This window comes from Podarcis melisellensis (assembly GCF_964234715.1).
Source record: "Podarcis melisellensis genome assembly, chromosome: 12".
NCBI classification, from domain to species: Eukaryota; Metazoa; Chordata; class Lepidosauria; order Squamata; family Lacertidae; genus Podarcis; species Podarcis melisellensis.
Window position 1 is genome coordinate 3330465 of NC_138544.1, and position 12405 is coordinate 3342869.

The following is a 12405-nucleotide window of genomic DNA, read 5'->3' on the forward strand; positions in this document are numbered from 1 at the left end:
GTCAGTCAAGGGGCCTCCAGTTCAGTCACTGTATCTAAATTGGCAGGGAGGTCACGGCGGAGCAACAGGACTTTCTCCGCAAAAAAACTCGCGAATGCCTCACAGCTGTGGGTCGAATTTGTGCTTAAATTTGGTTGTCCTCCTAAGGATGTTATTGACCTAATTATTTTAAAAAGTTGTGCTGGGTGAGAGCTAGCGGATGCAATGGAAGCTGCAAAGTAAGATTTCTTAGCAGCTTTCATAGCCATCTCATAGGCTTTCATAAGCGTCCTATAAGATGTTCTTGAGGCTCCGTCACGAGTCCGTCGCCATACTCGCTCTAGCCGTCTGAGATCCCGCTTCATTTTCTGGAGCTCCTCAGTAAACCAAGGGGCCCGGTTTCGACGGGGTCGCAGAGGGCGCTTAGGTGCGATCTCATCAATGGCTGCCAAGAGCCGGTTATTCCAGTCCTCAACAAGGTCATCTAATGAGTTGCCAGGAGGAGCAGGGTTCTGCAAGGCTTGTCGGAATCTATCAGGATCCATCAGTTTTCGCGGACGAGCCCAAATAGGTTCGCCACCCGAGCCGGGGAGGAGCGGGAAGTCTATCTTGGCTTTCAGAGCATAGTGATCAGACCATGGCACTTCCACAGCAGGGAGCATGATCACATCTATGCCAGCCCCAAAGATCCAGCGTGTGGCCTGCTTGATGAGTGGGGCCCAAAACAACCTGGGAGAGCCCTAGTGTTGCCATGGAAGTCACTAGATCCAGAGCCTGTGAGGAGGGAGCAGCATCGGCATGGACGTTGAAGTCTCCCAAAACCAGTAGGTTTGGGAACTCCAAGGCCCAGCCCGCCACCACCTCCAGCAGGTCTGACAGGGTGGCTGCAGGTGCGCTGGGTGGTTGGTACACCAGCCAGACAGCCAAGCTCTCCTTGGTGCCCCACACGAGACCAGCACATTCAATGCCGGAGATCGCTGGTGATGGCTGAGCTCTGAAAGAGCAATCCTCCCGGAATAACAACGCTACTCCTCCCCCCCGACCCACAGTCCGCGATTGATGGAGGACAGAGAAACCTGGGGGTGTTATCTCATGTAGGAAGACTACTTCGCCTTCCCGTACCCAGGTCTCCGTCACGCAAGCCAGGTCAATCCCCTGCGAGACAAAAAAGTCACGCATGGTGGCGGTTTTGTTGCCTATGGACCTGGCATTGCACAGCACCAATGACGGAGGTGTGTAATCCTTGCTCTTCCTACCCTCATCCCTTGGGATGGGGCGTAGATTGGAAGGGGTTTGAGGATCACTGCATCTCGAAACCCTTCGCCGGTAGAGATATCTAGCCCCACCGCCATTCCTCCCTAGCCCTTCAATTGTGGAAATCCCAGATCCCATACTAGCCTCCCCAATAGATGGGTAACATCCCCTCAATAACAAGTCATCCTTGGGCCAGGACTCATGGGTCAAAGTGGTATGGGAAAGAGGTAGAGGTCTGATAGGGTAAATATCCCTAGAAGATAAAACCCAACCAACCGCACCCCAAGCGGGGGGGACAGTCCCATGGTGTTTCATTAACTGTCAATTATACAGCTATTTGTAGCCAAACATTGCTTAATGAGGTCCTGATGAACAAAATCATGTAAGAAAAGTTAGATATAGATTTCTGGATGCCTTATTTCCTCTGACTGCTGCAAGAGAAGATTGCAAGTTTCACAGCAAACATATTTGTTATTATTATTTATTTAAAGTTGATGCTTATTTTATCATTTTCCCATTCAGACCCAGACCCATGGGTCAGTGTCAGAGGCTGGATTACCAGGCACCTACATATACCCACTACCAATTTACTATACTTTTCACTGAACACACATTTTATTTCCACATGCTCAATTCTAAACTTGCATCCAACCTTCAAAGGACCACACACACACACACACACACACACACACACACACCCTTCTGCCTCAGGAGCATAATGGAATGGCTGTTGACAAAACAGGAAGGAAATCAAGAGTGGTCAAGTGCAACTATACAGATTACCCGATGGTACACAGAGACATCAAAATCTGGGCAGTATAAAATGCTCAGCTGCCCTTCAACAAAGAATAATTTTTCAGGCCCTCGCGGTGCATCTCATGTAATAGATAGGACCTTTAGAACTTAAGCACACTAGATGCACCAGCCAATTTTTGACGCTCCCATGGGCCCATTCCCCAAAGGTATAAAACTCAATGAGAAGGAAATAAATTGAGTAACAGAAGCCAGCTCAGGGAATCTAATATAGTTACTAAAGAAAATAAGAATGGCTGTCATTATCTGAAGAAGTCATTCTGTAATCTGTAACAACATTTTAGCAGTTCAGCTTGACATTCTTATAATCTTTAGTTGCCATTTTTTACAAACCACACAAGCTTCTAGACCTTTTGAAGGCATAGAAAACCCAGAATCCAACAGGCGCTGACAAAGGTTTCTTAAATACACACAAAATCTCTATTATGAACTACCACTATAGCTCACCAGTAACAATTTTGTGGCGTGGCCACATTTTGTGGCCCATTTGCAGCACAAAAAATGTAGCTTTTCTCAATCCAAAATTATTCACGCTCATTCTCAATATGTTGCTTTCAATCTAGATCAGTTATTGATTCTGCTGGCCACAACTGATTTTGCATATTTGATATGCACTTTAAAACCCTTCCCTTGATCAGATTATCCATGTCCTTTCCTCCCTGCACATGACCCAGGTGAATGAAGAAGGAAGTGGTGATGGTGATCTTGGTAAAAGGTAAAGGACCCCTGGATGGTTTAAGTCCAGTCAGAGGTGAATATGGGGTTGCAGCACTTTAAGGCCGAGGGAGCCAGCATTTGTCCACAGACAGCTTTTTGGGTTATGTGGCCAGCATGACTAAACCGCTTCTGGTGTAACAGAACACCGTGATGGAAACCAGAGCACACAAAAATACTGTTTACCTTCCCACCACAGTGGTACCTATTTATCTACTTGCACTTTGACATGCTTTTGAACTGCTAGGTTGGCAGGAGCTGGGACAAAGCAATGGGAGCTCACCCCGTCGCGGGGATTTGAACCACTGACCTTCTGACTGGCAAGCCCAAGAGGCTCAGTGCTTTAGACCACAGCGCCACCCGCATCCCTGTAATTTTGGTATACACCCACTCACAACATCATTGTGCAGGTGAGGATATACCCTTCCCAACATCCATTGCCAGGACCATCTATGTCTGTTTTCATCTATTTTCAAATAGACACAATGTGGGGTAATGCAGAAACAAACTGCAGTGTGTTTTTACTTTCAGAATGAAACCACTTTCTCAAGAAGACTGAAGAATTGTACCTGTCATACAAGTTCCCTAGGAAGAACAGTGTTCTAATAATACCACTCCTACCCACACGTGAGGGTGAATTTGCCAAACCCCTTGTTGGTTTGACCCTGGGATGGAGCTGGTGGTGGCCAATTAGCTATTTGGAGAGAGGAGGAAGGCAGGTTTTACAAATTGGCTCCTTTCCAAACTCTTCATTCATTTTTAGGGTGAAGGAGGGGAGAACTATGTGCTCTTTAAAGACCAAGGCAGAAACCTTTGAGCACATGGTATGGCCTGGTTTCTGTGGAGGTTTCAGCTGTACAGAACCTTGCTATAGACAGTGTCTGCTGGTTGTCTGGGACCTGTTCTTTCTCTTACTCCAGGTGTAAGTGCCTATTTCCCTGGATTGGGGCCTTCTCTGGCAGCTATATTTGTGTTTGTGTGTGATAGGAAAGGGGAACCTTCCATACCTACAACCTTCTCCGTTCTTCCTTTGCAGTACAGCAAATGTAGGGACGTTAAAGGGAAGATCCCTCCCAACTCCAATCCTACACCATCACTTTCAACATGGGAGTCCTCCTCAGTGGCCGAGCTTCATGCTCCAGCACTGGGGGCAGGGGGCAGGCGGAGAACAGGCGGGGCGTGTGGTGCCCAGCATAGGCGGGGGGGGGGGCAGCCACAATGGCAACCCACTGGGATGGTTCTGCCGGAGGCGGTGCACTCCCCCCGCACTCCTCTTCCTCTGCCAGTGGTCCTCCTCCTCCTGGGTAGGGAAGGGAAGGCATCAGGCCTGGGGCACAATACAGCTTGCATACTATCATTACAATTTAATTTGCCACTTAATATTATTCTGGTTTTGTTTGTATGTTTGCCCCTGTGAAGTCCTTATTTAGGCTGCAGCTGATGTCACTGTTTTTGCTTAAACAGCCCTTGCCTCAGTTGGCATTCTTATAACTTCATTTTGACACAGGTCCCCTTTCTTGTTGCTCAGCATTACTCCTGTACCGTTTGGCAAGTTCTTATTTAATATATGACAAGATAAGAATTCCTTCCAAGCCTTTGCTGCAGGGCCACAGGTGGCACCTGCAAAAGTGCCCAGGAGTGGGGAGAGAGACTAATCCCTCCCTCATTAAGGAACTTCCCTGCCTGGACTGTCTTGGTTTAGCTAGTTCTGTTTATTAGGCTGTTCTACAGATCTTTTGTTATATTTGAAAAAACTTAAATCCCCCCCCACCTTTTTTTGGCACCACAGTATCATGACTTCTTTATGGGTGTATTGGCAAAGAACTTTTCTTGAAGAACGATGAGGACTTATTGCTGAAGCAAACTTTTTACCATTCTCTCATAGTTCAAAGTATTCCTTGTAATTTTGGAATTCTGTGTATCTTTGAAAAACTTTCATGTTGTTCATCATTGGTGCTAGTTAAATATAGATACTATTTGTATATATTTGAATCTCTATTTATTGTGCAGATGGTTGTGAAATCCCTGCAGTGTGCATTTTTATTAATAATGTATGTTTGGACACTGTGTCTTGAATTATGCTTGCCCAACTCAAAGAGGGAAGAAGCCAGAAGCCAGAAATAGGCAGCTTTTGTTGAGAGAGAGAGAGAGTACTAAAGGCAATTTGGAAGAGGGATCACCGCATATTATGTGCTGGTTATGACCTATAAAGCCCGATACGGCTTAGGTCCAAGCTAAAGACCATACTCCCTCTTACCAACTTGCCCAGACTCTGAAATCTTCAGAGAATGCCATTTTCTTGGTCCTGCCACTCTCACAGGCCTGCTTGATGGGGATGCGCGAGAGGGTCTTCTCAATGGTGGCTGCTCCCAGACTCTGGGACTCCCTCCCCAGAGAAGCCAGACTGGCTCCCTCCTTGTTGTTCCTCCACCAGCAGGTGAAGACCTTGTTCCAACAGGGAACTGACTGCTTTTGATGAAAGGGCTTGTGCTGTGCTGTTTTTACTAATTCTCTGTATATTTTTAATATAGATGATAGATATATCTAGAAAGCTAAAGATAGTTTTAGTTCTATTAATGTTTAATTGTTTTTAAATTATTCCTCTATAGGAAGCTGTCAAGGAAAAAGGCAGGGTATAAATAAATAAATACATATCATATCATATCCATCCCAATTTCACCTCTGCAATGAAATTTTCGATAAAAATGGAGGCACTGCAGAAATTGTTTTCTGCCTCCACCATCTGGCAGGGCTTAAATGCTTGTCACATGCCCACAAATGCTGCCTCCTCACATCTCAGAACCTTGTGCGAGGAGACCAGGTGGGCCTCCTTCACACAGCTGAAGGAAAAGGCCAGTCTTTCCTCCTCTGCCTGGGTGGAGCCTGCCCTGCATCAAACAGTTTGATCAGGGCCAACCCTGGGCAAAGGAAATATATATGCACACAATAACTGAAGTCTCTCTCAAAACATTTCCCATTCTCTTACTGACATTATCGTTTTGCTTACTGACATTACTGATTGTTTCAAATACATTGTTTTGAATTGCTAATAGTTGCTGTTGTTCATTTGTGGAAAAATAGCATGCAATTAAACATAATGACAATGATCTGTCTCCAGCCAAAATTATGTGTTGAAGAAGTTGACATATAAACACATATATTAAAAGTACAACTTTCTGTTTTATAGCAAGTTAAACATAGTTAAATATGCATATCTGACTACACTGCTCTTGTTTACAACATTATATAGAATACTTCTTGCGTAGGCAACGAGTTCTGGGGAAATCAGAGCTTGTCAGTTAACTGGCCTTTCAGTTTAAAAGAAATTGAGCTGTGCAGTCATAATGGTGACCTGGTTTCCATACTGCTTAAAGCCAACCAGCTTGTTGCACAGCGCCGTGTTTCTGAGAGAAAATTCTCAATTGTACGCAGAATGAAGTTGCTCACTAATGGAAAAACCTTCAGGCATTTGCAGATTGCTTCTCAGCCACAAGACGTCAGCAAACTGAACATTTAAATACAGTGAGAACTGAGCTTAAACCATAACACATTCAGTGAAATGCTGTATTTTGTGCCCTGCCAAAAGCAATTCCCTCTGCCTTCATGTCAGTGAATCTTGTGAAATGATGTGAAAATGTTCATTCAAAGTGAAGGCAGAGACACTGCTCTCTGATTTGGCTTTACCGTATCATTCAGAGCACAGCTGGATTCACTGTGTGCTAATATGATGCCATCCTGTTGCCTTTGTGGTCCCTGATCCACTGTGATCACCATGATCATAGAATCATAGAATCATAAGAGTTGGAAGAGACCACAAGGGCCATCGAGTCCAACCCCCTGCCAAGCAGGAAACACCATCAGAGCACTCCTGACATATGGTTGTCAAGCCTCTGCTTAAAGACCTCCAAAGAAGGAGACTCCACCACACTCCTTGGCAGCAGCAAATTCCACTGTCAAACAGCTCTTACTGTCAGGAAGTTCTTCCTAATGTTTAGGTGGAATCTTCTTTCTTGTAGTTTGGATCCATTGCTCCGTGTCCGCTTCTCTGGAGCAGCAGAAAACAACCTTTCTCTCTCCTCTATGTGACATCCTTTTATATATTTGAACATTGCATATCACCCCTTAACCTCTTCTTCTCCAGGCTAAACATGCCCAGCTCCCTTAGCCGTTCCTCATAAGGCATCGTTTCCAGGCCTTTGACCATTTTGCTTGCCCTCCTCTGGACACGTTCCAGTTTGTCAGTGTCCTTCTTGAACTGTGGTGCCCAGAACTGGACACAGTACTCCAGGTGAGGTCTGACCACAGAAGAATACAGTGGCACTATTACTTCCCTTGATCTAGATGCTATACTCCTATTGATGCAGCCCAGAATTGCATTGGTTTTTTTAGCTGCCGCGTCACACTGTTGGCTCATGTCAAGTTTGTGGTCAACCAAGACTCCTAGATCCTTTTCACATGTACTGCTCTCAAGCCAGGTGTCACCCATCTTGTATTTGTGCCTCTCATTTTTTTTGCCCAAGTGCAATACTTTACATTTCTCCCTGTTAAAATTCATCTTGTTTGTTTTGGCCCAGTTCTCTAATCTGTCAAGGTCGTTTTGAAGTGTGATCCTGTCCTCTGGGGTGTTAGCCACCCCTCCCAGTTTGGTGTCATCTGCAAATTTGATCAGGATGCCCTTGAGTCCATCATCCAAGTCATTGATAAAGATGTTGAATAAGACCGGGCCCAAGACAGAACCCTGTGGCACCCCACTAGTCACTCTTCTCCAGGATGAAGAGGAATCAGTGATGAGCACCCTTTGGGTTCGGTCAGTAAGCCAGTTACAAATCCACTGAGTGGTAGTATAGTCAAGACCGCATTTTACCAGCTTCTTTACAAGAATATAATGGGGCACCTTGTCAAATGCCTTGCTGAAATCAAGGTAGGCTACATCCACTGCATTCCCTTCATCTACCAGGCTTCTAATTCTGTCAAAAAATGAGATCAGGTTAGTCTGACATGACTTATTTTTCAGAAATCCATGCTGACTATTGGTGATCACAGCATTCCTTTCTAGGTGCTCACAGACTGTTTGCTTAATGATCTGCTCCAGAATCTTCCCTGGTATTGATGTCAGACTGACTGGGCGGTAATTATTTGGGTCCTCTATTTTCCCCTTTTTGAAAATAGGGACAACATTTGGCCTCCTCCAGTCTGCCGGGACTTCGCCTGTTCTCCAGGAATTCTCAAAAATGACTGCCAGTGGTTCTGAGATCACATCTGCCAGTTCTTTTAATACTCTTGAATGCAGTTCATCTGGCCCTGGAGACTTGAATACATCTAGACTAGCCAAGTATTCTTGTACTGTGTCCTGGGCTGTGTTTCCTCTGCTGAATCATTTGCTCCAAATTCTTCAGGTCAGGCATTGTTTTCTTTATCGGAGAAGACTGAGGCAAAGAAGGCATTGAGGAGTTCAGCCCTTCCTGTGTCCCCTGTTTGCATTTCGCCATCTTCTCCTCTGAGTGACCCCACTGTTTCTTTGTTCTTCCTTTTGCTACGAACATACCCATAAAAGCCTTTTTTGTTGCTTTTAACCTCTCTAGCAAGCCTGAGTTCATTCTGTGCTTTAGCTTTTCTGACTTTGTGTCTACATGTGCTGGCTATTTGTTTGAATTCCTCTTTGGTGGTTTCCCCCCTTTTCCATTTTTTTGTACACATCCTTTTTAAATCTTAACTCAGTTAAAAGTTCTTTAGATAGCCACCCTGGCTTCTTTAGGCACCTTCCATGTTTCCGTCTCATTGGTATTGCCTGAAGTTGTGCTTTTACTATCTCCCTCTTAACAAACTCCCAGCCATCATGAACTCCCATTCCTTTTAGTATTACTGTCCATGGGATCTCACCCAGCACTTCCCTAAGTTTTATGAAGTCGGCTTTCTTAAAGTCAAGAAATTGAGTCCTAGTATGCTTGGCTGCTCCTTTCCGCTGTATAGTAAACTTCAGAAGAGCATGATCACTCACACCTAATGATCCTTCCACATCTACCCCACTAACCAGGTCATCAACATTGGCTAGGACCAGATCTAAAATGGCTGTTCCTCTTGTTGCTTCTCCCACTTTCTGGACAATGAAGTTGTCTGCAAGGCCAGTGAGGAATCTGTTTGACCTTATGCTTTGGCTGGGTTTGACATCCAACAAATATCCGGGTAATTGAAGTCCCCCATTACTACTATCTCCCTTCCTTTTGCATGCTTGGCCATCTGTTCCAGGAAGGCATCATCTATGTCCTCTGGTAAAAACAATGGTAGTAAAAACAAACCAACCAACTCCCAGAGGATCCAGATTGAGAATATAAGCAGCTACAAACAGCACACAAAAAAGGTAAGCAAAAGGGAGACTTTCTGGAAATCTTTTCCTTTTACAAATTGTCTCATTTTGCCCATAAATGTTCAGGTTGGATCCAGACTTAGCTGACCTGTCCCACTGATTTCAATCAAACCTAGCTATAGGGAGACAGTATAATGTAGGCCTGCACAATGTACATTACTGTAAGCTACCTCTATTCCAAACTCTGTTCAGAAAGTGGAGGGGCTACTGCCACCTGAAATGGCAAGTGAATGGGTCTTAGTTTTGGAGACTGGACCCAAGGTCACATGACCAAGCTGGTTTGGAATAGGTGTCTCTCCTTTCCCCATCTTGCCCCTGCCACACTCTGTAGCCCCCCCCCCTTTTCCTTCTGCTGGCGTAAGTTTCACCAACTGAGGCAGGGTGAAGGGACTTAAGCTAGTGTATCGCCAGCTCAGCTGGAGTCAGTGGTTTATGCTGGCATAGCCCCAGTTCAGCCAGGAAAGCCATGTTTTGCCAAATCAAAACTTTCTCACTCCAGGAGAAGCTAGGTTTGGACTGCGCTGTAGGTCTGGATCGAATCCAATAAATTTATCAAAAAAAGTGTTATATCTTGTTTAGTGCAAACCACAAAGTGAAGTGAAACTTCAGTAGGTCCTTAATATTCTCTGTGTTCAACCTACTGCAACAATTTCATTCAGTAGCTAACACAGTTTCTACCTTTGGTGGGCCCTTCTTATGCAAACTGACTTTGAAAGCAACCCTCCTCCAGCAGAATCTCTGGGCTTGGATTCTGATGCCATCCAAATATAGCAGTTGTTAATTTAAAAGTTTTCAATGATACAAATACATTTTCATTTCCTTGCTAGATTTCTTGTACCCTCACGCTGCTTGTTCTCTTCTTTTCCAGTAACACTGCGAAGACTTTCTGGCACCTAACAATGGCATCCAACCACCCTCTAATTACGTTCTTGTAATGCCAAGCTGTGCCTTTATTTAATAATTACCAACCCTACAAATAACAGTTTTGTAGTACAATGTCTACCAAAGGACTAAAGTAGCATTTGTCTTAGTAGCAAATTACACTGTTGTGGCTGAAATTTAAGGAAATTTGCATTTCAAGTGCAAACCATTAAATGATGATTTGGACAAGGAGGATATATCAAATCATACATGTTACTCATCTAAGTTCCAGCAGCCCAACTTAGAGAGTAAGCCTGGTGGCAAGCCCCTGGCTTGATGGATTCAGTTTTCTGCTTCCCCAAGATTGCAGCCACCTCCCCCCAGCCCCTCCCCATTCTTTATTCTCTGTATCTTTTTTGTTCTCTCTTGTACACATCCGTCAGACAGTAGGACCCAAATCAATGGCTTGATGTTACAAGAAAGGAGATTCCAATTAAACAAGAACTTTCTGACAGTGGAAGGGACATTCAACAGACATTTAGCAGTGGACTCCCTCAGAAGGTGGTGGCCTCTCCTTCTGTCATGTATGATCTTGTTGAGATTCCTGCATTGAGGGGTTGGACTAGATCACCGTCAGGGTCCATTCCAACTCTACAGTTCTATGATTTTATGATTTTATGATTCCATGATTCTTAGATTCACATACTCTTTCACTCTCATTTCCTCTCAATATTTTACACCTTTTCTATTTTTATACACCCTTTTCTTCTGATGGACATTGCTTGAAGCAGGACTTAATGTGAGCCTAGGCTTCCCAGGGCACAGCTTCACAATTTCATTGACTATCACAGCTCAGGCAGAAGGTGCACAGTGTGGCTGAGAGCCCATGCATGGTGCTTTCCCCTTCCTCTGTAAGTCATTATCCACTTCCTAGGGGAGGTTCTCAAGTCAGAAGCTATGACTTCAGATAAACTTAAACCCTGCACCTTTTCATTTAGGCACTTGTAGACGTTGGGGACACAGAGGTGGCAGGGCGTGTGTGGAGATTACATTGTACCTGTGAGAAAAGGCTCTCTTCAAACATCCTCTCTGTTCCTCCAAGCTTTTATAAAATGTCTGCACCTTGGCTAAATTTGTACATTTGCTCCAAGGGCATAGCAGCTTTATTTCATTTTTCAAAAAAGCTAATGGCTTACCTCTCCTTGCCAGATGGGATTGACCGTGTTACACATGATCTTGGATCTCTTCTCCTGTCCATGGTGAGGAAGAGCTGGGAAGATGCTGTGCTTCCCAGGCTGGATTGAAATCTTTAGGTAAGGGTCTGGATTGAAGAACATGCCTTTCTTCAGACCAAAGGCTTGAAAATCTGCAGAAAGTTGAGTGGGATCCACTTCAATCATTAATAATTTTTAGCTTCCCCTCTTTGTAACCTCTTTGAAAAATGTTATCTAATTTTAATCTTGAGAACTGTATTCTCTGCCATCAAGACCCTCAAAGCAACAGACATAACCAGTGAGACAAGTCTCACTGATTGCCATGGGAAATGTACACACCATACATTTGAAGCCCATTTCCTTCATCCCCAAGAATCTTGGGAACTGTAGTTTGCCCCTCATAGAGCAACCATGGCCGGCATTCTTAACAAACTACAGTTCTCAGGATTCTTGTGGGTATGTGCTTCTAATACATGGTGTGTATGCATCCTTAGCTGCATGAAAATAGTTTAAAGACTGTTGCTAAAGCCTGTAGCTGCATGTGTGATGGACAAAGGCCTTCTTATGGGCCAAGAAACATGGGGAGGGTAGGAGGCATTCAGAAACTGGTCAGAGAGTTACAAGGATGAATAAAATCATGCAAGGGACATGGAAGAGATTTATACCCAGTGTTTCTAGAGCTCCTTGGGCTCTGCAAATATCTTGCTCTGCCAGCTCACACAGGGAACAATCAGAATGTCCTAAATGTCAGTTTGCTATCTGTTCAGGAGATCAAGATACCACCAAGGAGTTTCCAGGCAAGCACTTTCCACTCCTATTTGTAATCCACTGCTAGCAGAATTTCCCGAGAAAATATGGATATATTTTCATCTCATCATAATGGCTCTGAAAAATGTGTTCACCAAGGCTACTGACTTCCAGAAGGCCTAATGTTTTTGTTAAAAATGAGTTCAGCACACTCTGGTTTTCCCAAGGCATTTCTTGGGTGCACATAAATTGAAGGAAAACCAAGAAAGCAGTTAACAGCCTCTGTATATATATTTTAAGTCAAACCTAATGATGAATGATATTAATACACCATATACCATGCATCATTTCTGATTGCTCATAAATCACTGCCCTCCCCACAACAAGTGGCACATATCAATCTGTTTGAAAATGTCAGGCAATTTCTCAGAAACAGATCAGTGGAGCATGGAACAAACA

General features: G+C 44.3%; 1 protein-coding gene across 7 annotated transcripts in view; it reads right to left on the minus strand.

Annotated features, from left to right (window-relative positions):
- The window catches only part of HECW1 (HECT, C2 and WW domain containing E3 ubiquitin protein ligase 1), a 192045-nt gene that overhangs the window by 74940 nt on the left and 104700 nt on the right, over nt 1-12405 (minus strand). For all 7 annotated transcript variants that reach the window (XM_081930971.1, XM_081930976.1, XM_081930972.1 and 4 more), the window contains one exon: nt 11182-11351. In XM_081930971.1, the coding sequence (XP_081787097.1) occupies nt 11182-11351 (170 nt within the window). The remainder of the gene's footprint in view (nt 1-11181; nt 11352-12405) is intronic.